The sequence below is a fragment of the Letharia lupina genome (genome assembly GCF_014066315.1).
Source record: "Letharia lupina isolate WasteWater1 chromosome Unknown contig_10, whole genome shotgun sequence".
Lineage (NCBI taxonomy): Eukaryota > Fungi > Ascomycota > Lecanoromycetes > Lecanorales > Parmeliaceae > Letharia > Letharia lupina.
In genome coordinates, this window is record NW_023502979.1 from 1193498 (window position 1) to 1213589 (window position 20092).

At 50.4% G+C, this 20092-nt stretch overlaps 10 protein-coding genes across 10 annotated transcripts; 6 read left to right on the top strand and 4 right to left on the bottom strand.

Annotated features, from left to right (window-relative positions):
- Positions 1–42: 42 nt before the first annotated feature.
- On the top strand, positions 43–1966 carry HO133_000319 (uncharacterized protein; the record flags this gene model as incomplete). The annotated part of the gene is made up of 2 exons (XM_037291258.1): positions 43–1567; positions 1620–1966. The coding sequence occupies 2 exons, from the start codon at positions 43–45 to the stop codon at positions 1964–1966; spliced, it is 1872 nt and encodes a 623-aa protein (XP_037152693.1).
- Positions 1967–3001: 1035 nt separating this feature from the next.
- HO133_000320 (uncharacterized protein) lies at positions 3002–5143 on the top strand (the record flags this gene model as incomplete). The annotated part of the gene is made up of 1 exon (XM_037291259.1): positions 3002–5143. One exon carries the CDS (start codon positions 3002–3004, stop codon positions 5141–5143), a length of 2142 nt encoding a protein of 713 aa, XP_037152694.1.
- A 692-nt stretch (positions 5144–5835) lies between these two features.
- HO133_000321 (uncharacterized protein) lies at positions 5836–7423 on the bottom strand (the record flags this gene model as incomplete). Its single annotated transcript, XM_037291260.1, has 2 exons — positions 5836–7324; positions 7395–7423. The coding sequence occupies 2 exons, from the start codon at positions 7421–7423 to the stop codon at positions 5836–5838; spliced, it is 1518 nt and encodes a 505-aa protein (XP_037152695.1).
- A 357-nt stretch (positions 7424–7780) lies between these two features.
- On the top strand, positions 7781–8900 carry HO133_000322 (uncharacterized protein; the record flags this gene model as incomplete). The annotated part of the gene is made up of 3 exons (XM_037291261.1): positions 7781–7793; positions 7850–8088; positions 8154–8900. 3 exons carry the CDS (start codon positions 7781–7783, stop codon positions 8898–8900), a joined length of 999 nt encoding a protein of 332 aa, XP_037152696.1.
- A 753-nt stretch (positions 8901–9653) lies between these two features.
- HO133_000323 (uncharacterized protein) lies at positions 9654–11115 on the bottom strand (the record flags this gene model as incomplete). The annotated part of the gene is made up of 2 exons (XM_037291262.1): positions 9654–10797; positions 10883–11115. 2 exons carry the CDS (start codon positions 11113–11115, stop codon positions 9654–9656), a joined length of 1377 nt encoding a protein of 458 aa, XP_037152697.1.
- Positions 11116–14553: 3438 nt separating this feature from the next.
- On the top strand, positions 14554–15159 carry HO133_000324 (uncharacterized protein; the record flags this gene model as incomplete). The annotated part of the gene is made up of 4 exons (XM_037291263.1): positions 14554–14725; positions 14781–14911; positions 14967–15071; positions 15145–15159. The coding sequence occupies 4 exons, from the start codon at positions 14554–14556 to the stop codon at positions 15157–15159; spliced, it is 423 nt and encodes a 140-aa protein (XP_037152698.1).
- A 134-nt stretch (positions 15160–15293) lies between these two features.
- Positions 15294–15874, bottom strand: HO133_000325 (uncharacterized protein; the record flags this gene model as incomplete). Its single annotated transcript, XM_037291264.1, has 2 exons — positions 15294–15635; positions 15701–15874. The coding sequence occupies 2 exons, from the start codon at positions 15872–15874 to the stop codon at positions 15294–15296; spliced, it is 516 nt and encodes a 171-aa protein (XP_037152699.1).
- A 285-nt stretch (positions 15875–16159) lies between these two features.
- HO133_000326 (uncharacterized protein) lies at positions 16160–17760 on the top strand (the record flags this gene model as incomplete). The annotated part of the gene is made up of 3 exons (XM_037291265.1): positions 16160–16866; positions 17068–17665; positions 17722–17760. 3 exons carry the CDS (start codon positions 16160–16162, stop codon positions 17758–17760), a joined length of 1344 nt encoding a protein of 447 aa, XP_037152700.1.
- A 290-nt stretch (positions 17761–18050) lies between these two features.
- On the bottom strand, positions 18051–19157 carry HO133_000327 (uncharacterized protein; the record flags this gene model as incomplete). Its single annotated transcript, XM_037291266.1, has 2 exons — positions 18051–18751; positions 18806–19157. 2 exons carry the CDS (start codon positions 19155–19157, stop codon positions 18051–18053), a joined length of 1053 nt encoding a protein of 350 aa, XP_037152701.1.
- Positions 19158–19461: 304 nt separating this feature from the next.
- On the top strand, positions 19462–20091 carry HO133_000328 (uncharacterized protein; the record flags this gene model as incomplete). Its single annotated transcript, XM_037291267.1, has 1 exon — positions 19462–20091. The coding sequence occupies one exon, from the start codon at positions 19462–19464 to the stop codon at positions 20089–20091; it is 630 nt and encodes a 209-aa protein (XP_037152702.1).
- Between the last annotated feature and the right edge of the window lies 1 nt (position 20092).

The following is a 20092-nucleotide window of genomic DNA, read 5'->3' on the forward strand; positions in this document are numbered from 1 at the left end:
AATCCCCACTTACCAATCCGTCACCGAGCCTCTACAACATTCATGGCCTCCACACCAAGCCACTTTGGTGGGCAGACTCCAAACGGAAATCCCACAGCCAGTAAAAGGACCGCTGGTCAAGCATCGTTGGAAGTAGGACCAGACGGGAAAAAGCCCAAGTTCCATGGCTGCTCCAAAATCTCGAATTATATCATGATGTCCAAGCTTGGAGAGGGAACCTTCGGAGAAGTACACAAAGCCGAATCGCGCGTCACCGGACAGATTGTGGCAATGAAAAAGATTCTGATGCACAACGAGAAGGATGGTTTTCCAATCACTGCGATCCGAGAGATAAAGCTACTGAAGATGCTGTCTCATCCCAATATCTTGAAGCTGGAAGAGATGGCTATTGAGCGAATAAAAGGAGAAGGGCGGAAAAAAGCGATAATGTACATGGTCACCCCGTATATGGATCATGACTTGTCCGGCCTCCTCGAAAACCCTTCAGTACAGTTCACCGAGCCTCAGATCAAATGCTACATGATACAGTTGCTCGAGGGAGTCGCTTACTTGCACACGAGCAAAATACTGCATCGCGATATGAAGGCTGCCAATCTCCTCATCAACAATCACGGCGTACTTCAGATTGCCGATTTCGGTCTGGCTAGACCTTACGACGATCCTCCGCCGCAAAGAGGAAAGGGCGGTGGCGAAGCTACGAGAGACTATACTACGCTTGTGGTCACTCGCTGGTACAGACCTCCCGAACTACTTCTTACATTGCGCAAATATACTTCAGCTATAGACATGTGGGGTGTGGGTTGTGTCTTTGGAGAGATGTTCAAAGGGAGACCCATCCTGCAAGGAAATACCGACCTCAACCAGATACATTTAATCTTCGATCTAATGGGATCACCGAACGAAGAAAACATGCCTGGATGGAGTACTTTACTCGGCTGTGAGGGAGTCAAATCCTTTCCACAACGAAAGAGCACCCTCTCGCAAACCTTTCGAGAGCAGGGACCTTCGTTCATCTCTCTGTTAGGGGAGCTGCTGAAGCTTGATTGGCGCAAGCGCGTCAACGCCATCGACGCTCTTGAACATCCGTATTTTAAAAACCCTCCGCTTCCAGCCAAGCCTGGCGAGATTCCTCAATTCCAAGAATCACACGAATTAGACCGAAAAAAGTTTCGCGAGCAGAAAGCCAATCTCCCTCCAGCACCAGCTGGTGGTACTGTCGGGATGGGTCCGGATGGGGACTTTGTCAACGCTGCTGGTCATTTGAATCATAATGGTCAGTACCGATCTCGCGGAGGCCTCGGAGCATACTCGAACGAGCAGCAAGCATATCCACCTAGGCATACTGGCTACGACAATCGACAGCATGGTCTGCAGCGAGAATTCAGAGGGCCACCTCCACCTCCGGGACCTCCGCCACCGCAAAATCGACGTCCAGCTTGGCCTCCAGAAGCGAATGGGTTACCGCCAAGACCCCCACCTCCAATAAATCCCGTATGGGGAGGCCAGGTTCACCGAGGAAGTGTTCCGCGTGATGAGACAAGAGGAAGGCCTCCGCCGCGTGAAGGAGGTGTGGTCGGAGGGTCTCGGGTGGATACCTACATTCCGAGCTATGCTAATAGGGATGAAGGACATCGTGACCGTGATGATGGACGTCGAGGTCGAGATGACGGTCAGCGGCGAGATGATAGGGGTGATAGAGGGCGGCAAGGGGAGAGAAGGGAGCAAGAACATCGAGATCCTGGACGAAGGAGGAGTCGAAGTCCTGAACGAGATCGTAACAGGGAGCTTTATCGGCGGTGAGCCCAGTCCTGAACGTTTTATGAAATCTAATGGCATGGCTGCTTTGAAGGCTGGATCAGAGTTATCCGGAGTTGGGTGGACAAAGGTCTCCGTCACAGCACATGATTCAACGGATTTTGACTATGCGGAGAGTTTTACAGAGGCCAAACTTCCGGGTGTTGCTTAGACGCCCGCTATCTAGCTACGCGTCTTCCAAAGATTCATAGCTTCGGATGGATGAAGATTTACGCATGCTCTGTAGACCCTGCCATCTTAATGTTGACTTCTTCCGTCGTTCGGGATAACGAAGTCCTTTGTCGATGAATTGGCTCTCTTACAGTCTTGCTTAACGTGTGTGGAGTGCGAGTTTTTTGGGGGTTTCCATTGGCCTTCACTGCGGTGGTGCCAGTTTGCACAATGACAGCTGCGCGTGGACGACGCGTTCACTGTACCCCCACACCTTGCAGCCTACTTGTAGAAGCGCTGGCTGCTAGACTTGGTAGCCAATGGTTTTGACCCGATAGTGGTCGCAGCCTTTCTCTATCTGGACTGCAACCGCCAGGAGGCAAAAGTCCTTAAAGTCAGTCCATGTCTCATCATTCATGAATTTAGAGGTTATGAATGACATTATTGCATTTCTTCTTGATGAAGCTGGATTCTCGCTTTAGCGAATGAGATTGAGGCGAAGTGGGGAATGCTTCGGGCCACTCCCTAATTCCTGAGCACTTGTAGTACCTGGTATCTCCATCCACTTCCCATTTCTCAGCTCTACTTTCTACCCTACCCTCTCGGGTCACAATTGCTCACAACATCATACCGCTACATCGCATAGAGACTCACTGTTTCCATTGCCACATTACCTTGCCCTTCAGCGCTTGCAGGGAGTTAGTCCCAAGCTTAACACAGAATTCGCGGATCAACTTGCGCCGACGTCTCACAAAATACTCTCTGCCCTTCTTTGTCTCGAAACTTCGGAAGAACAACTGCTGTCTGCGCTTCTGATTCAAGCAGACCGTTCGGTTTCGCTCGGTGCTTTTGCCTCCATTCGAGCCCGCAGCCCAAGTGCAGCTTTAGCGGCCCAGAGATTGCACCGCATCTACATCCTGCATAGTCGCTCACAACCACAACGTTTATTCGAGAGCTTTGACGATCGATATTCACGCGTCTTACAACATCTAATATCAGGTCCTGGTATTGAAGATACGGTTCATTTTCGTTGTCGATGGCGTCGACGCGCCGCCCTGAGATTTACCAGGATCCCAGCTCCGCTTCCGACAATGTAGTCTCGGCATCACAACCCTCTTATGATCTGATGAGCTCAGTGTTCTCTGATGAAAAATTGCACATCGGCCTTCCCTTTAGCCGAAATATTGTCTTCAATCCTCCCATATCAAGGGCAAGTGGACGCTCCCCACTCAAACCGGTCCGGCAGCAGAGCTCCTCTCCACCAAAAGCCTTGTACGACAACCAGGCGAACATCTCGCTACCGCCTCCACAAGCCCCTGTCTTCACCACAGACTCTCCGCTAAAGAGGCCAACCTCTTCGGCCTTCCACCCGATCGTGCACCTTAAGCCCTTGAAGCCTATATTTACCACATTTCAAAGCAACGCATCTGCGGACAAAGAAAATTTCACCCCTACATATCACAGCGACAATGTTGCAGAGTTTCCGGATCCTTCCTATGGTTACAAAGCTCCTTTGAAGAGAATATTGAGCAATGCCGCTCCACTGCATGATAGACAGGCGAAGAAAAACCGTTCTGATGAATTGTCGGCGCCCGAGATCCCCGAACCTCAAAACATGCCGTTGATCGAGGATGACGGAAGAAAGCCACAGTACAGTTACGCAGCACTTATAGGAATGTCGATACTTCGCGCTCCAGGACGTCGATTAACCCTAGCTCAGATATACAAGTGGATTTCCGACTCTTTCGCCTACTACCGTGCGTCGCAAACAGGCTGGCAGAATAGCATCCGCCACAATCTGAGTCTCAACAAGGCCTTCATCAAGCAAGAGAGACCTAAAGATGACCCGGGAAAGGGGAATTACTGGGCGATAGAACCGGGAATGGAGACTCAATTTATCAAAGACAAAGCCTCTCGTCGCCCAACGTCTTCCTCCGGAACGATATTGAAGAGCTCGTCACTACTATCAAGCGAAGCAAGTATCTGGTCTAGTCAACCTCAGCCTCCTTCGAGGGAAGTCGGACGTGTGACTGAAGCCACTGAACCGTCGTCCGATGCCACGATACCCGCGTCAGATGCGCCATCTCAAGAAGACGAAATCGAAGAGATCCTGAACATGCCACCTCCTGCCTCACGTCTCCCGCTATCACCTCCACTCCAGCCTATTCACTCATCGCCGCCGCTCCCCCGTCCGTTATTGCCGCGTGAAGACACGCCGTCTCCCGTAGCTGGTTTTCCTCTGCCATCGAGCAATTCTAGATCACGAAGGGGCAAATTGGCTGCGATGGACGATAGCGGTTATTTTTCTTCCTTGGACTCTTCGGCAACGCGGCCCTTTGCAAACCCTATGCTCCCCAGCCTTACCGCTGATAGACCGAGAATCAAGCGGGGGCGAGCCGAAGAAGAGATCGCGCGAATCCGCTCTTCATCACATGACGTTAGTCCAAGTAAGGGCCGCGCGGCGGTGAAGCAGTCGCGGCCACCGGTCTCGTCCTCTCCGCTGCGCCATTTTGATAGCTCGTTGATGCTTCCACCCCTGACACCAGCAGTGAGATTCAAACTTCCGGCAAAGCCACCAGCTTCCATTTCGCCCAACACAAACCTCAGGAATCATCGCAACAAGATAAGGGAACTGGTCGGCTCCCCTGTGAAGAACACGAGTCTTTTCAACGAGGGGGTGTCTTTCAGTCCAGCCTTCAACATCGTTGATGAGGAACACTACTTGTTCAACGACGACTTCGACACAAGCTTCAACATTTTTAGAGACGATGAACATGATTACCGTCGGCGCTCTTCCTCGTCTCCTGCAAGACGATCAGTACGGCGCCCGCGCACTGAGCGTGCAAGCAGGACGGCTACCGTTCTTGCCGACGTTACTGGGACGACTCTGAACAGCAAAGGACTGTTATCGAATGCGAAGGCCCATGCTTTGGAGTCGCCCCTGGCGCAGAAGTCCAGCCAAAACCCGCTTGTTTGGGAAAGCAAACTCGATGATGTCTCAAAAGAGGAGTTGTTTGGTCTCGAGTACGACGATGAGGAGCCCGACGATTTCGGTGGCGTGGACATCTTGCAAGGATTTCAGAAGATCGGAGGGAATCAGCATACCGGTTCCACTGCTCAGAGAGTGTCCAGGCCAAATTTGGGGGCTCGAATTCACACCGGCCCCTCGCGCTTCTAGGGATCTCGATTTCAGCATTAGAAGTTGAGGGTCTTTGACCGTCTCCGCGGTCGTGCGTATTGTAGGCCAACTGGGGGAGACTAGTGTCGAGTGATGTTCACCTCCTTCAGAGTGCGTCGGATTGAGAAGCTTTTCAATTTCTTTCACATTGGCGCTAGGCTAGATCTGCAAGTCGCCTATATAATTCGCCAGACTTGAATCTTCACTTTTGTTCTATTCTTACTCGGCACGGAGGAGGAGATTACAGGGGTCAGGGGTCGTTCGGAAAATCTGGGAGTTGTGAGGGATGCACGAGTTTACGATAGCCAAGACAACGACGATCAGCGACATGGTTTTGTTCAGCTTTATGACGGTTCCTGCGAGACACTCTTCATGTATATCTTATGCGCTCAACGTGGCGCCTAGTCTCTTGATATTCAGATTCATGCAATGGAAGAGCAATTCCAACATAGCGAAAGTCTTTGGATATTGTGCTTCTTGCAAGTTCGTATGAAATGTGTCTGTAAACAATGAAGTCTGTTCTTCACGCTATACAGGGTATCTTCGCAATCTCAGCAATCCCCAGCAGCCCTGGTCCCCAGTATGTAGTAAAGCTTGGGCAAGTGGGAGGACCCCGAGGACCCCAATTGTCACCTCGGAGCAACAACCACAACACGGCGTCTTGTACTCACAGCCCCAGTCTACCGTCTTCGTCATCTTCCGCACTGATCACGCTCCTGTGCTTTATTCTTCTGCCACTCCCAGCGCCATCGATCGAGTTCGAAGGGCCCGTGCCTCACGAACCCGCTAACATCACTCCACTTCCTCGCTTCCTCGAGATACCCCACGACTTGTCCAAGCACATCTCGGCCATCTCCATCCTTTTCACTGGCGCCCCGCACAAATTCCGGAACTTCAACATGGTTGAAAGGCTGTGCGCTCGCCTTTAGGGCACTGTCGTCGATCAGCACGGTATTGTGTTGGCCCCATCTCTCACCACGTTCAAAGTCAGGGTGAGAATGTTGAAGATTTTCATTACCCCAGATACGGTCAAGGCGCTTGTAGACCTGGACGCGCTCTTTGTATTGTGCGGATGTCAGCCCAAGCGTGTCTCTTCCCCACTCGCCCAAAAGTATTGCACGCTGGCTTCGAGAGAAAATTCGTGCGCATACACTTTTAACGTTGTATGGTTGCGCAGAAGACCATACGAGAAGGCTATGATTTGCGAAAGCGTATTCGAGGAACTCAGGAAGGCAGGGACGAGGTGTGTAATTCTGGGATGCTCGAAAACGGTAGAGCAAAGTTCCGTTCAAATCCAATACAAGAAGGAGGCGTTGTGGTGAGGAGAGAAGGTTGGGTATGACATGAGCATCATTGATGTAGGCCGACGTGGGGGCCGGAGCCGGTAGGTGAATGAGGTCATCCTTGCTATTAACAATGGAAGGCGAGGATTTGCGAGGAGCGGGCGGGCTAGCTTCGAGATCTCTAGTTTTTGTGGATTGCGAAGATCTACTCGGTTGATATACAGCTTGTCGGAGGTTGGCTGGTGGTGAGTCTGTCCATCTTCCATGCTGGACGAGAGTAGCCGCAGTGAGCAGCGGCGGGTTGGCTTTTGAGTACCTGTATTGCTTGTCAACACGGGAGGATGGGAGACCACGATACGTCAGGACTGACATGGTAGACTTCTGCACGGTAGGTTCCGAGCCTCTAGAAAGGAATCTGGGCTGCTTAAAAGGAACTGCAGTCACTCTAGGAGCGATCGATGGTCTACTGACGGGTTTAAAACCTTGCCCGGACTGGTACCTGGACACACTTGGCGGGCCCGGCGGAGAGACGGAGGTTTGCGCAGGATGACATGTGGGAACAGCTGGATAATTTTGTGCCAAACCATGATGATAGATTTGCGAAGACCAACAATTCCGGGTATCTGCAGAGCTGCCGAGTGGGGCGATAGGTAATGGGTGATACGATGGAGGCGCGGACGGATCCCAGGAGCTGATGCTTGAAGTATGCTGTCCAGAGGCTTGTTGAAGTTTTGACTGCATAGAAGCATCGTCTTCTGCGCGTCTACCTTTTCCTTTGTTCGCGCGACTGGCATTTCGAGGTGCCGCTAACTTCTCGAGGCCCAAATTCTCCAAGCCAAGGGTTTCCTGTTTCTCCATGCTGTGCTTCAAGGATTTGACGCGAACATGGCGGGTGAAGCTGGTCTTTTGGATAGTCCCCATAATTCAGCAGATGTTACCTGTCAGATGAAGTTTGCGTTTACTCGTACCTGAATGACATAATGAGATTGATGGGCATGATGGGATACACAGGTAGATGAATGGAAGGGCAATAGTTGGACCAAATATGCTAGGATGTATTGGTGTGAAGCTGGATTATTGAGAGCGGTTGACATATACTTGTTAACGTAAGGTAGATGTGATGAAGATGTGATGAAGACATGTACTATAAATTTATAACTCAATGTACCTTATCAGCTTATCTTTCTTTAGCGGCGGAAAGTTCCGCCGCGCGTCATCCCAAATTTCAAACGAGCCGTGCGAGCCCCTCCCTACTCTTATGAAGTAAATGTTTCCTGTCTCCACCAAAGGGAGCACCCCAAAGAAAGAGAAAGAAAAAAAGGTTCAGTTGTGAACCATCAAAACAGCCATCTCAATGATTCTGCGCTGTTCGTGTCTCCAGATTAAGAGATCTACTTGTCAGTCTTGACTATTGTGCTTCCAGGCGACGTCGTCCGTGACATGAAACCCTCTTTTCCTCGACGTCCAGAACCGACGATGGTGTTCGCGTATTCACTACATGGTCGTATCAGAGCAGTAAAAGATGCTAGCGATAGTGGCTCCCACACTGACTCGGGTTCTGATATGGGTACTCCCGGTGATGCTAGACACTCTTCTCTACTTGGCCAAAGCGAAGAAAGCTCCCACCACGACAGTGACGATGAGGACCACCAAGAGGAAGAGGTAAGTGACCCACTGAGGAGGACGGGCCGGCGACCAAGGAGCTAATGGCTGGCGGGAATTCAAAGTCCGAGTCAGAGAATTCGAGTCAAGCTCCGGGGAACGAAGCTGCTTCCATATCTTTCGGCGCCTTAGCGAAAGCACACGCTTCATTCGGCAAGCGAAAGCGAGGCAATGATGACGATGGCTATGGAGACGCCCAAGAATCCGCTGGAAAGACTCAAGTACCTCGCGAACTCGTTAATGATGAAGCACTGGAGCGCAAAGCCGGGAAAAAAGATACCCGCGACTTCTCACGCACTTCCAAGCACGCCCCTGCAGAGCTCTCCTCCAAAAAGGCCGTCTCTCGCAGACGAGAAGTCGTGCCAACGCAAAAAATAAATCATCGTGACCCGCGCTTCGAGCCCCTCAGTGGGGCTGTCGACGAACAAAAAACCCAGAGAAATTACTCCTTCTTGGATACATACCGCGACTCCGAAATGTCAGAGCTCAGATCAGCCATTCGCAAAGTCAAAGACAGTGAGGCCAAGGAGAAACTCAAGCGCGCCCTTCTTAGCATGGAGTCTCGCAAGAAGGCCCAGGGGATGAAAGAGCAGCAACAGGGGGTGTTGAGAAAGCATAGAAGGGAGGAGAAGGAGAAGATTGAGCAAGGGAAGAGACCGTTCTACTTGAAGAAGGCCGACCAGAAAAAGATGGCACTGGTTGAGAGATTCGAGGGCATGAAGGACAAGCAAGTTGACAAGACTATTGAGAGAAGGCGGAAGAAAAAGGCTGCTAAGGAGAGGAAGGGAATGCCAGATGCGAGAAGGGGTTGATTGTGAATCAAGGTGATTCTAGCGCTTTGTTCAAGTGGTCCTCGTCAATGTTAAAGTCGACTCACAAACTCTGGGATCGTGCGTGCTCAGAAAGAGTCTCGGGAGAGGAGGAAATGAGAAGAGAGAGGGCGCCGGGACGCGTGTGATCAAGAGACCGCGATAGTGATGCCAATAAGGTGAACCATTACGTCATCATACCCAGCCCCTATCCAACCGATGTCGATGTTCGTACTCCTTAGGTCTGTAGGCTCCATGACATGCCAAGGTGCTATGAAATACTAAGCTGGAACATTAAGTGAGAAGACAGGTCAACGGCAGACTCAAGAAGCTCGAAATGGAAATCAATCAAGGAGAGGTACTCTCGAGACTCATAAAAGAGTAGCACTAGTTCTAAAAAAGCTTATCAGATAGATAGAAATGATCCATCTCCACATAAGTAAGAATTCGATAGGTTCCTTCGCTTTCCTTCATACATAGCTGCCTAGACATTAACCACTATTGCGCGTCTCGTTCGAATTCTCGTGATCCATGCTTTGTGGCTTCCAAAGAAGCCGTCGTTCATTCTCCCTTTCCGTAATAGAATAGCAAACCCCAGGATGCTACAAACGCCCAGCACCTCCAAGACCAAGGCAGCCGGAACTCCGACTGCTGAAAACGAAGGAGACACGCCCTCATCTTCGGAGAGCCTCAATCTATAAGCTGGAACGCACACATTGTACGCCGAGTATATATGTCAGATGTGGAAAAATGCGATCAAGAATGGAACAAATCCCAGGCCCTGGCACACAAACCCAAAAATTCATCCTTCTTCTTTCGTTGCGTTTCTGGACTGTCTATGCCGAGTCCAAATGGCCCGCGCCGGGGCTCGGGTCCACTGCCGAGAGGAGGTGTGCCCATGTCCCGTTCGTATTCTGCTCGGCCGCGTCTCCGGCCATGGCCGCTCCGGCTGGACTCGCCGTTGACAAGATTGATCGGAGGCTTGCCGGGTGTCGCACCATGATTCGATGGAGGAGAAGGGGGCGTGGGCGGCTGGTGGCCACTGTAGTGGACTATCTTTGGAAGCAAATCTTCTCTGCCACCAGCCATCTCGGCTACTGCCTCTTCTGCTGACCGGTAATCTCGAGCTCGACTAGACGGAGGAGGGTGTGATGATGGTGGTGGGAGACCAGGAGAGGGGAAGGCAGGGCGGTGGTTTGAATGAGAAGAATTGGAATTGGAGTTGGATTGGTAATGGCCTTCTCTCCTGTGCATACCAAGACCATCGCCAGCGAAGACATCCGAAATTGGCGGTAGCCTATTGTTCGTTTGAGTTGCGGGTACGTGGTGAATATGAGAAGTGTTGGAGAGATTGGAGGGTTGGTTCGCGATATGTCGAGTCATAGGATGCTGATGCCTGCCGGTAAAGCTTTGATGGAGAGGTGCCGATTGGATGACTCTTTCATTGGCGAATTGTTCATGGGATGGCGGGACTATGGACAAGCCATTGGGTGGCCTCTTCTTTGACGTCGAGGGTGTCTTCAAGCCCCCACCGAACGGATTATCCGAAGTGCTCCTCCCATCCGGATCAGTAGGCTTCGCGGTTTTCTGTAATCGTGATTCGATGATGTGCCTTTGTTGATCTCGAACGGATATGCTTCTCTGCAATTGTTGCTGCATAGTAGGATCCTGGGTCTGGAAGCCAGGTGACAGACATGCTAGTCCAACATCAACCATGGCCAGGCCTCCACTCTCTCTCGCTGTCAATGGCGCCGATGGCCTCGATGACATGGCAGCCTGGCTTTGGGATGTACTTGAAGACAAGTCCAATTTCCTTGGCCTGTGCCTGGAGGTAGCAGGCACCTCTGGTGAAGAAGGCGGTTCCTTCTTCACAATAATCTTGGGCGGCCCATGCCTTGCGCTGTACATGGTGTGAGAAGGACGATGGTACGTTGGTAGCAGCAGCATGGTGCAGAGTTGTAGAGAAGACGAGAAAGACAACTTACGAATTTGGTGAACGTTTCCCTTCCGGGGTATATTTCTGCTTTGCCGCAGCTTCACTAAGCACGACAGGAGCGTTGGGCGATGTGGTTCGGGAGGTGGCTGACGCAGACCTTTGCTCGGCTGAAGCAGGTGTGTGTGTGGGAGCGAGGGTTGGGAAGCTTGACTGAGGACTCGAGCCCAGTTCGGATGGAGGCGGAGCGAGCGGCGCTGCGACAGATGCGACAGCTGTAGACATGGCGAAGGTTGTAGGAGAATGATATCGCAGCGACAGCAGATGGCTACGAGGATATTTCAGACACGAGCAAGAAGCGCAAGAGACGAGACTCGCGCTTCAAAGATCGCTTAACAGGGCAACCCTTGTGGAAATGGGAAGCGAATGCACAGAGAAGGATATGCCTGGCTGGCCTGAAGCTGCCGGCAGGATGGCAAGAGCAGCAGGCGATGCTTTCGGTCGGGAGGGGTAGCTTGCACGATGAGCAAGGCGTCAAGGTGCTCCAGTGTACAGAGTGGAAAAGGGAATAAGGTCGACAGGTTGAGTGAGGTCTTGTTTGGAGGCCTTGTGGTGCGTAACGTATTTGAAACGGGGGAATTCAACGAGTACGAGGGGTTTCGGTTGCAGTCAAGGATGTTGTCCAGTCGTGTTGGTTTTAAAAGGAGGGGGTGTACAGAGTAGGAATTATTACTTTATTATCTGGGATTCTGGGGCGGGTACGGATAGAACGTTTCGCACTAACATCTTTAAGGGAGGATGACTGAGGTGTGGCGACCTCTCTCAAACATTACTTTGGCTGCCTACAAAGGTTTGAGGTACGCCATGAGCTGAGACCAAAAGGATGAGTGTGCGCCTCATGGGGACAAACATCCTTCTTGAGCGCCGAGACGGCTGAGGGAGAGAGGCATCAATCGAGCAAGAATCGCTTTAGACTGTGGGGCTGGCTGCCTATCATCCTGCTTCTTGGCAATTACGGTTGACAGCACCAGGTCTCCATTAATATTGCCTTACCTACCCTTTCACATGGTAAATTGTCCTTGGCCTCTTTGCCATTCTTTCAACATGAGATATAAGAGGCGATCTAAAGAGTAATAATAATGACGTGCCTAGCTTTGTGCCATAAATATTGACAGGCGGTCGCTCACTCCGCCGAAGCGAACATCGAACGCAACCCGAGGCAATAATGTCTGTGCCAACCTTATTCTCATGAGGGAATCAATGTTACGTTAAGACGACAACGTTCTTCCTGCTGCATGGCATATGTCCAATCAAATCATGCGATATGCAGCTGCTAGCCTGCTACTGTATCTCGCCGCGAAACCTCAAACCTCCATCTGTGAATGAAACGGCCTGCCCACCCCTGAATGAGTCTAACAGACCCTTGCCCCTAGCCCCTTGGACCTCCGTCACATACACCAAACACTTATTCTGTAGAGAGTAAAGCATGTGTCAATATCCAATCACAGAGCAAAGGATGTGTCACAGACTGCTACTACTCATACTGTCGAATGTCAAACAAGGCAAGGTATCTTGCATCACTCCCATTTCCATGTCCGTGACTCTGAGCCATAATGCCGCTTCTCAAATCTCAATAGAAGGATCTCCCGTCCCGAAATCGCGCGCTACTTATGGTTCGCCGACTCGGTGCTTTCACTGCACAATGACCTCAGAGGCTCAGCCTCAGTAAAATACTTTAAAGGTGCTGGCTGTTGCCGCGCGCGCTTGCTGTGATTTTGGTGCGCGACCGTATAAAAAACCGTCGGCCTCTGGGGAGAAGTCCATCGAGCCACTGCTATGAAATTATGAACAGGATGTTTTCCAACCTGGCGAACCCGCAATGCATGTACGGTAGATCGCAAAACAAATCGACAATTTTAAAAAATAGTATCAAACTTCCGAGGCGGTGTTCTCTCTTGGCCTCCCGCTTGGCGGAGAAAAAATAATCCTGCAGTACGATCTTGAAACCTTTCCCCCGTGCCCCCTTAACACAAAACAAGAACAACAATCACAATAGTATTTACAAACACACTGACTGTGACACACGTCCACAAAATGCCTTCAGTTCTCGCTTCCGAAGATCAATCTATGCACAACGCTGCTGCAGAAAGCGGAGAAAACGCCGCGACAAACCCTGACGAAACATTCATAAGCCTCATCGATCAGCGGATAAGAGTGGTAACAAACGAGCTGAACCAGTTACCCAAAGCAATCGCCTAATCTTTCCACGCAGCTCCCTGGTGCAAGTGACACAGCGGCGTCCTTTGAATTGGAGGCAGAGGACCATACTCTAGGGAATGCTTTGAGGTACATAATTATGAAGAAGTAGGGTTCCTTCCAGTCCCACATTTTTTAGTCTTGGCACTAGACTTGAATGGTAGTCCTGAAGTTGAGCTGTGTGGTTACTCGATACCGCATCCATCCGAGGCTAAAATGAATCTGAGGATACAGACGTATGGTAGGTACATAGCAAACCAGGTAGACATCAAATCCTCCCTAACGTCTTCTTCCAGATGGCACGACCGTCTACGATGCATTGGAGAAAGGGTTCGATGATCTTATGGGTTTGTGCGATGTCGTAATTGACAAGTTCACGGTTGCTAGAGACGAGTTCAATACTACAGAGAAATCTTGAAGAATCTAGATAGGCGAAGCTGTGGACATCAGGCGTCCTGAGCCGTATGGGTTCCCGAAGACTTAGACCGCATTATGTACTACACAAAGCAGGATGCATTTCGATAGCAGATATCTCAGTTGCGACCCTGTAGAGATGGCGATTAGCCATCTTGACCTTCACTGTTGGAACCGCAGTGCCTACCTCCAGAAAGCCTTGCATAAAACCTGCAGGTAATCTTGCTGTCGGATTTTCTGTTTCCCGAAAATACTTCATGACGTGTGGTATTTGCTTCCAGTAGTTCAATGTTTCCTGCCGTGTTCTGCGTTAGCATCCGCCCAGTGGATATGCTCTTGTTCGAGAGCCTCGTCGATTTCGCCCCATTCTCCAGCCTCCCAGCATGAGCTCTCTTGTTGTCTATCCGCAGTGCGGCATACCTGAAATTCCGAGTGGCTTTGGAACAGTAGCATGTCTACCACCGGCAGCTTGTTGACGTATCGGTGTCTTTCAAACTCTTGCCGTATTTTCGTTCGTAGCTGGGACACGGGCAGATTGAGTGAGTACATTTGCTGGATTTCAGGAGCCTGATGCGCAGCCCAAGGTCAGCCTTTGGTGAGTCAAGTGGCGGGTATCTATCGTGACTGACTGATCTCAGCCATTGCCGGTAGGCATGGATTACCCTCCGCTGCGCATCTTTCCAACTCGTCGCTGTGTATGATTAGCTTCAATTCTTTTCCCTGCTTGTGCCGGGACAAATTAATATCATACACGAGCACGTTTTCTGGGCAAGGTAGGTGGGATTGATCACCATTGTGTCGTTGTGTTGGAGGGTAGCAGCAAAAGTGAGGCTGACCTGCTGCCTCCCATGAGTGAGGGCCGGGAGCTAAGCCTCGTAGCTGCGGGGGCTACGAGTACCTTACCGTACTAGTACCTCGTTAATTCTAGATACGTTAAAATAACACCGAGAATTGCAATTTGCAGCTACCAAAGTCACTCTCAACCCGATTGCAAAAGTCGAAACTTTCTAGCAGCTGTCGCAGCTTCCTTCATCCGGACACGAGACATCAAAGATGCCTCCCGTCCGCTCAGCGCGAAACCGCAAGCCACCACCAGATGGCTTCGACGACATCGAAGATACCCTGCTTGAATTTGCCAATAAGATGAAAGACGCCGAAAATGCTTCACATGAGGGCAAGAAGCGACACGAGGTCTTATGGCCTATATTTCAGATCAGTCATCAGCGTATGTCATCTGCATCGGTAGGTGATATTGTGACTTACCGACTCTCTGAGTACAGGCTCGAGATATATCTACGATCTATACTATGACAAAGAAGCTATATCCAAGCTGCTCTACGAGTGGCTAATCAAGAATGGTTATGCAGACGGGATTCTAATTGCCAAATGGAAGAAGCAAGGATATGAAAAGGTACGTATTTTCAGGGTGGCTTCTTGGTACAACACTGACGGGGAAAGAATTACAGTTATGCTGCCTACGATGCATACAGACAAAAGAGACGAACTTCAACGCAACCTGCATTTGTCGAGTACCACAGGCACAGCTAAAAGAGGACCAAACCATCGAATGTGTGAGCTGTGGATGTCGTGGTTGTTCTTCTGCTGACTGATTGATTGACTGGCGTTACCTATGATACCATGAAGGCGGAGTTTTCTTGAGTCTGCACGACACGGCGTTGTGAAAAATGAAAACTGAAGAGTTCAAATGGCGAGAAGACTTTGCGTTGGATATGGCTTGGCTACGGGTCTTTGGAGTACGGAGCTTCGAGAAGCTAAGAATTGACGCTTCGGAATCAGAAGCCATCTGAGGTATCCTCCTCTTCAAGAATGGTATTAAACCTAGGCCCGCCCCGTCCTCGGCCCTGTTTTGATAAACTCCAGTTCATATAGTCCTCCCTCAACCTCAGGTCATTCCCTTGAAGACCTTCATCCTTTTGCCTAAGCTCCATAATTGGATCCTTCGCATCACGTCTCTCTTGCTTCTCTGCGCGATAAGAAGCCAAGGTCCGCCCTCTTTGCTGTTCAGGCAAGGAATCGAGGTTCAGTATGGATGTGATGAAGCCCGAGACATAGTGAAGGCTCGTGCCCGTGACAAGACCGACAAGCGTTGCGATTCCGAAGAAGATGTAGAGAGTCTGCAGTGATGCCGTTAGTGACCCATGAGACAAGTGTCAACCATATCACGCTTCACTTGACTTGCCTCGAATTTACCAAGAACGCGTAACACGTACCAACAGGCGTAGAGACAGTAATGGCCAAGGTGGAGCAGGGGCGCGGTGATTATGGCCGAGAGGAAGAGGATAAACTTGAGGATGTAAAAGATCGGGTATGCAATGAAGTAGATGACAGTCCAAGCAGCGAACAGGTAGTCCATTGCGAGGTTGGAGTTTTCATGGTCGCTTCCGAAGGATCATAATGAATCACTGGTTGGGAGGTGCCATGCTTTGGACAACTTTGGAGGTGGAGGAGTGCGGAGATGCCACCCGCAGCGACTAGTGATCTGACTAAACCATTCAGAGCATTTGAAGCTGTACTCGTACCTAAGGCAATTCTCAACACTTTTTGACCAATCCATCTTAATATTATATGCTTTCTTCGTACTATAATGCAAGACAAACAATGTTTACTGCTCGACTAGATTCCGTCAACACATCACAAAATGGGCAATCAGAGCTCCAAAGAAAAAAGTCCTACCTCACCCGTAGCAAATCATTCGTCGAGCTCAAATTCCTCCACCGTAAATACACGGAAGGAGAAGGAGCATAAGGCTCCGACGTTACACAACAATGCAACAAGACCACCACACCTCGAAAAACACTCTGCCAGCCCCTCTCCATCGCAACGACCCCAATATCAAGACTCAATGGGCAACGATCAATCGAAGCAAGCACCTCAGGATGAAAATAAGAAGGAAAAGTCCAGGACAACGGGGAAATCAACGCCCGTCAAGGTCCCTCGCGGCTCTGATCCAAGACGACAAAGAGGACCAGACTCACAGTTCGAATCCTCTGGCCCTCCCAGAGATCCCAATTTCGTACCTCACTCAAACCTCAATTTCCCCCCTCGGATGCCCCTTCCCATCGAGGAAGAGTTCCACGCTCCATATTCTCCAACGATCGCACCTCAGGAATTTTCTTCTTCTTTACACGAGGAAGACTTCGACGGCGCTATACCCCGTCAATCCTCTGTCATAAGCAGCACAACACTCGAAGAAGAAGAATTAGGCAATGAGCTTCAGCCATATCCGTATGAAGCGCCGCCTCAGGGGCTTGTACCAACTCGGCTGCAATGGACGCAAGGTGGTGATAGGGTCTATGTCACCGGAACGTTTGCCGGATGGAATAGAAAGTTTCGCATGAGCAGGGAGTGAGCAGCCCCTTCCTTTGTGTGCCTGCACATCGATGTTGCGGATGATGTGGCTTCATGTATCTCTCTATACACTATGCTCCACCGTCCGTACCAGATTTCCACAGCTTTGTGGCTCCTGCGAAGCCTGCGAGGATTAGCTGGTTCTCTTATGCGACTTCGAATAATCAAGAGGCATGCTGACCTCATGCTCCTCAATAGTTCTACAACGGGACACCACGCGACAGTTCTCCAACTCCCACCAGGAACCCATCATGTTAAATTCATCGTCGACGGGGAGATGCAGCTTTCCAATGAACTGCCTACAGCTGTGGATTACACCAATATCCTTGTCAATTATCTGGAGGTGAGTGCCGATGACATACCCAAGGGATCTCCGGACGAGGGAAGGGTCCCACAAGGGTTTCATCCGCCTCAAGTGCTTCCTCAAGTGCTCCATGAAGGCACAGAAGCAAAAGACCATGCACCGGATTCTGTTGGTAAGACTCAGCTTGTCGAGGAGGAGCAAAAGGTGGAGCCAGTCTTCTGGGGGAAGGTTGTACCCAAGTACCTTCATGATATCGACCTTTCGGAGCAATCCAGACGCTATCAGCGAGCTGCACGAGGTGTCTCCGATTTCTCTGCGCCTCCAGGGTTACCACTGTTTCTCGGTAAATCAATCCTCAATGGCACAACTCCCATGAAGGATGACAGTAGCGTCTTGAATATGCCAAATCACACCGTCTTGAATCATCTAGCTACGAGCAGTATCAAGCACGACGTACTTGCTACAAGCATTACTACTCGCTATAAGCGGAAGGTAAGACATGTTGCAATGCAATGTAAAATTGGAAGGACTAGCTCACGTCTGAATAGTATGTGACAACGATCGTATACAAGCCCACTGAAGAGTAGGCTTCACCATACTCTGATGATAATCCGACCGATATAATTCACGGGGCTTGCTCGGCATCCTTAGCGACACAGGATTTCTGTAAGAACGAGGTACAATTATGCCTGTCCGGTCCTCCCAGATTGCAAAAGGAGTCGTCATACTTCCAGCGTCGGATAGTCCCTCAAAGGCTCGGAAAACCAAGTCTTACATCCGTCGTGCGGCAAGATATGGAAACATGAAATTGATACCATGGCTTATGTCGAGGATGGCCTTTGGGTCTCATAACCACCGGATGCAGCTTCCTATTTAGTCATTCTCTCCATTTGACGAATACCTCGTCTGTCCTAAATCTTTGTGTACACGTACTGTCCTCTAAAGCCGTGATCGACCCCTTCTCATATGCAAGTAATCCCGCGTGAGCAATCATGATCCCGTTGTCGATACAAAACCTCTCGTCGGTCGCGAAGACAGTTCCTCGTCTATCCCTAGCCATCATTCCCATCATCTCCTGCAGCCGCTCGTTACTGCCCACTCCGCCCACAACCAACACCTGGCTTGAGCCCACATGCGCCATAGCCCTCTCGGTAATCTCCACCAGCATAGCGTAGACCGTTTCTTGCAGGCTAAAACATAGATCCTCTCTCGTGATCACTTCGTTTGTTAACTCATCCTTCCATTGCCCACGATGTGCCTCCAATTTCTCTGCCAGAATGTCAATGCTTGCTAAAATTCCCGAGAAGCTGCAGTCCATTCCTTTGACCGCATACGGCAAGTCCACCAGATGCCTCCCATGCTTCGCCATCTGCTCGATGTTATAGCCCGGTGCTGGATCATTCGATATACGCAACGTCCGCGCAAACCGATCAAGGCAATTACCTACGGCGATGTCGAGTGCCTCTCCAAAAATGCGATATCTTTGCGAAGCATAAGCTATGACTTGCGTGTTTCCTCCTGAAACGTATAGAACGACCGGGTTTTGGGCCCCCGTGATTTCGCGACCCATTTCAATATCTTGATAAAACCCCTTAGCGCTGCCTCATGACCGATAGCTGGAAACCGACGTACGCCCAACACAGTGATTGACGCCCACCAGTTTCTTTGCCCATAGCAGACCCAACATTCTCGCGGCGACAGCGACGCTCTGCAGCGGGGCTCCCATGCCTGGCCCCTTGGTGTAACATATACAGTCGATATCCTCCACTCGAAGTCCAGCCTCTTTCATGGCCTGTTTTACAAGTCTAATTATCCATGACCGATGGTGTTTTGCGGTATCCTTTGGAAGAAAGCCTTCGCCGGGTGGGGAGATGAAAGTGTGGCGGATATTGGAGAGTATGTGCGCAGCACCACCTTTGGCAGGATGGGAGATGAGACCAACACCAAGTTTGTTAGCAGAGCCTTCAAGACCTAGGGCTATCATAATGGAAGGTGAGTAGTTGAGGTAAGAAAGAGGCAGCCTTCGAGCCCCAAGTGGTTGGTTGCCGCAGGTATTTTACAAGTAAATCGAGCCAGGCAGAGGTGCTAGGTTGCTTGGCATACCTTAGGCTCCTCGGTTCTCTCCTTGGCGCCCTTAGGGCGGGGTCGATCCGCGTCTAGAAAAGTGCATGCCCCGATACAATTCCCACACTTCTCCGTAATAAAACGTCCACCCTCTGTCCAAACACATTCACACGCTTCTCCTACTTCCCACGACGCACCATATGTCCTTCTTGTGAGATGGCAGCATGGCTACCTATGCGAGCAATGACACTTTCCACCCAAAAACCGCTGACTTTCTCAAATGGCTGCGAGAGCGCCCAGGCACGACAATTAGCCGCAAGCTGGAGATAATCGATCTGAGGGACCACAATGCTGGCAGAGGAATAGGTAATAGACTCAGCCCAGAATCTCTGGTCTCCATACTTGCTGAAAGTCCAGTAGTTGCTGTGGAAGACGTAGAAGAAGATGAGGAGCTCTTCAGAATCGCCCAGTCTGATGTTCTTACCGTCCAAAACTCGAGCCTTCAGAAAGTCAAGCCACACCTACTCGAGCGTCTCGATCCATGGAATTCACTAGTCCTCGTTATGATATATGAAGATGGCTTGGGTAAAGAATCAAAGTGGTGGAACTACCTTCAATTGTTGCCCACAAATTTCGACACCTTGATATACTGGTCTTTATCCGAGTTAGCGGAGCTGGAGGGCAGTGCTGTGCTGAATAAGATAAAAAAGATGACGCTGACGAGTCTTTCCAAAAGTTTCTATTGCCAGTCGTGCAACAGCAGCCTGAGGTTTTTGGTCGGCATGCCCATGACTTTGTTGGTTCCAACGCATCCACCGTTCTACTCAACCTTGCTCACAGAATGGCCACCTTGAT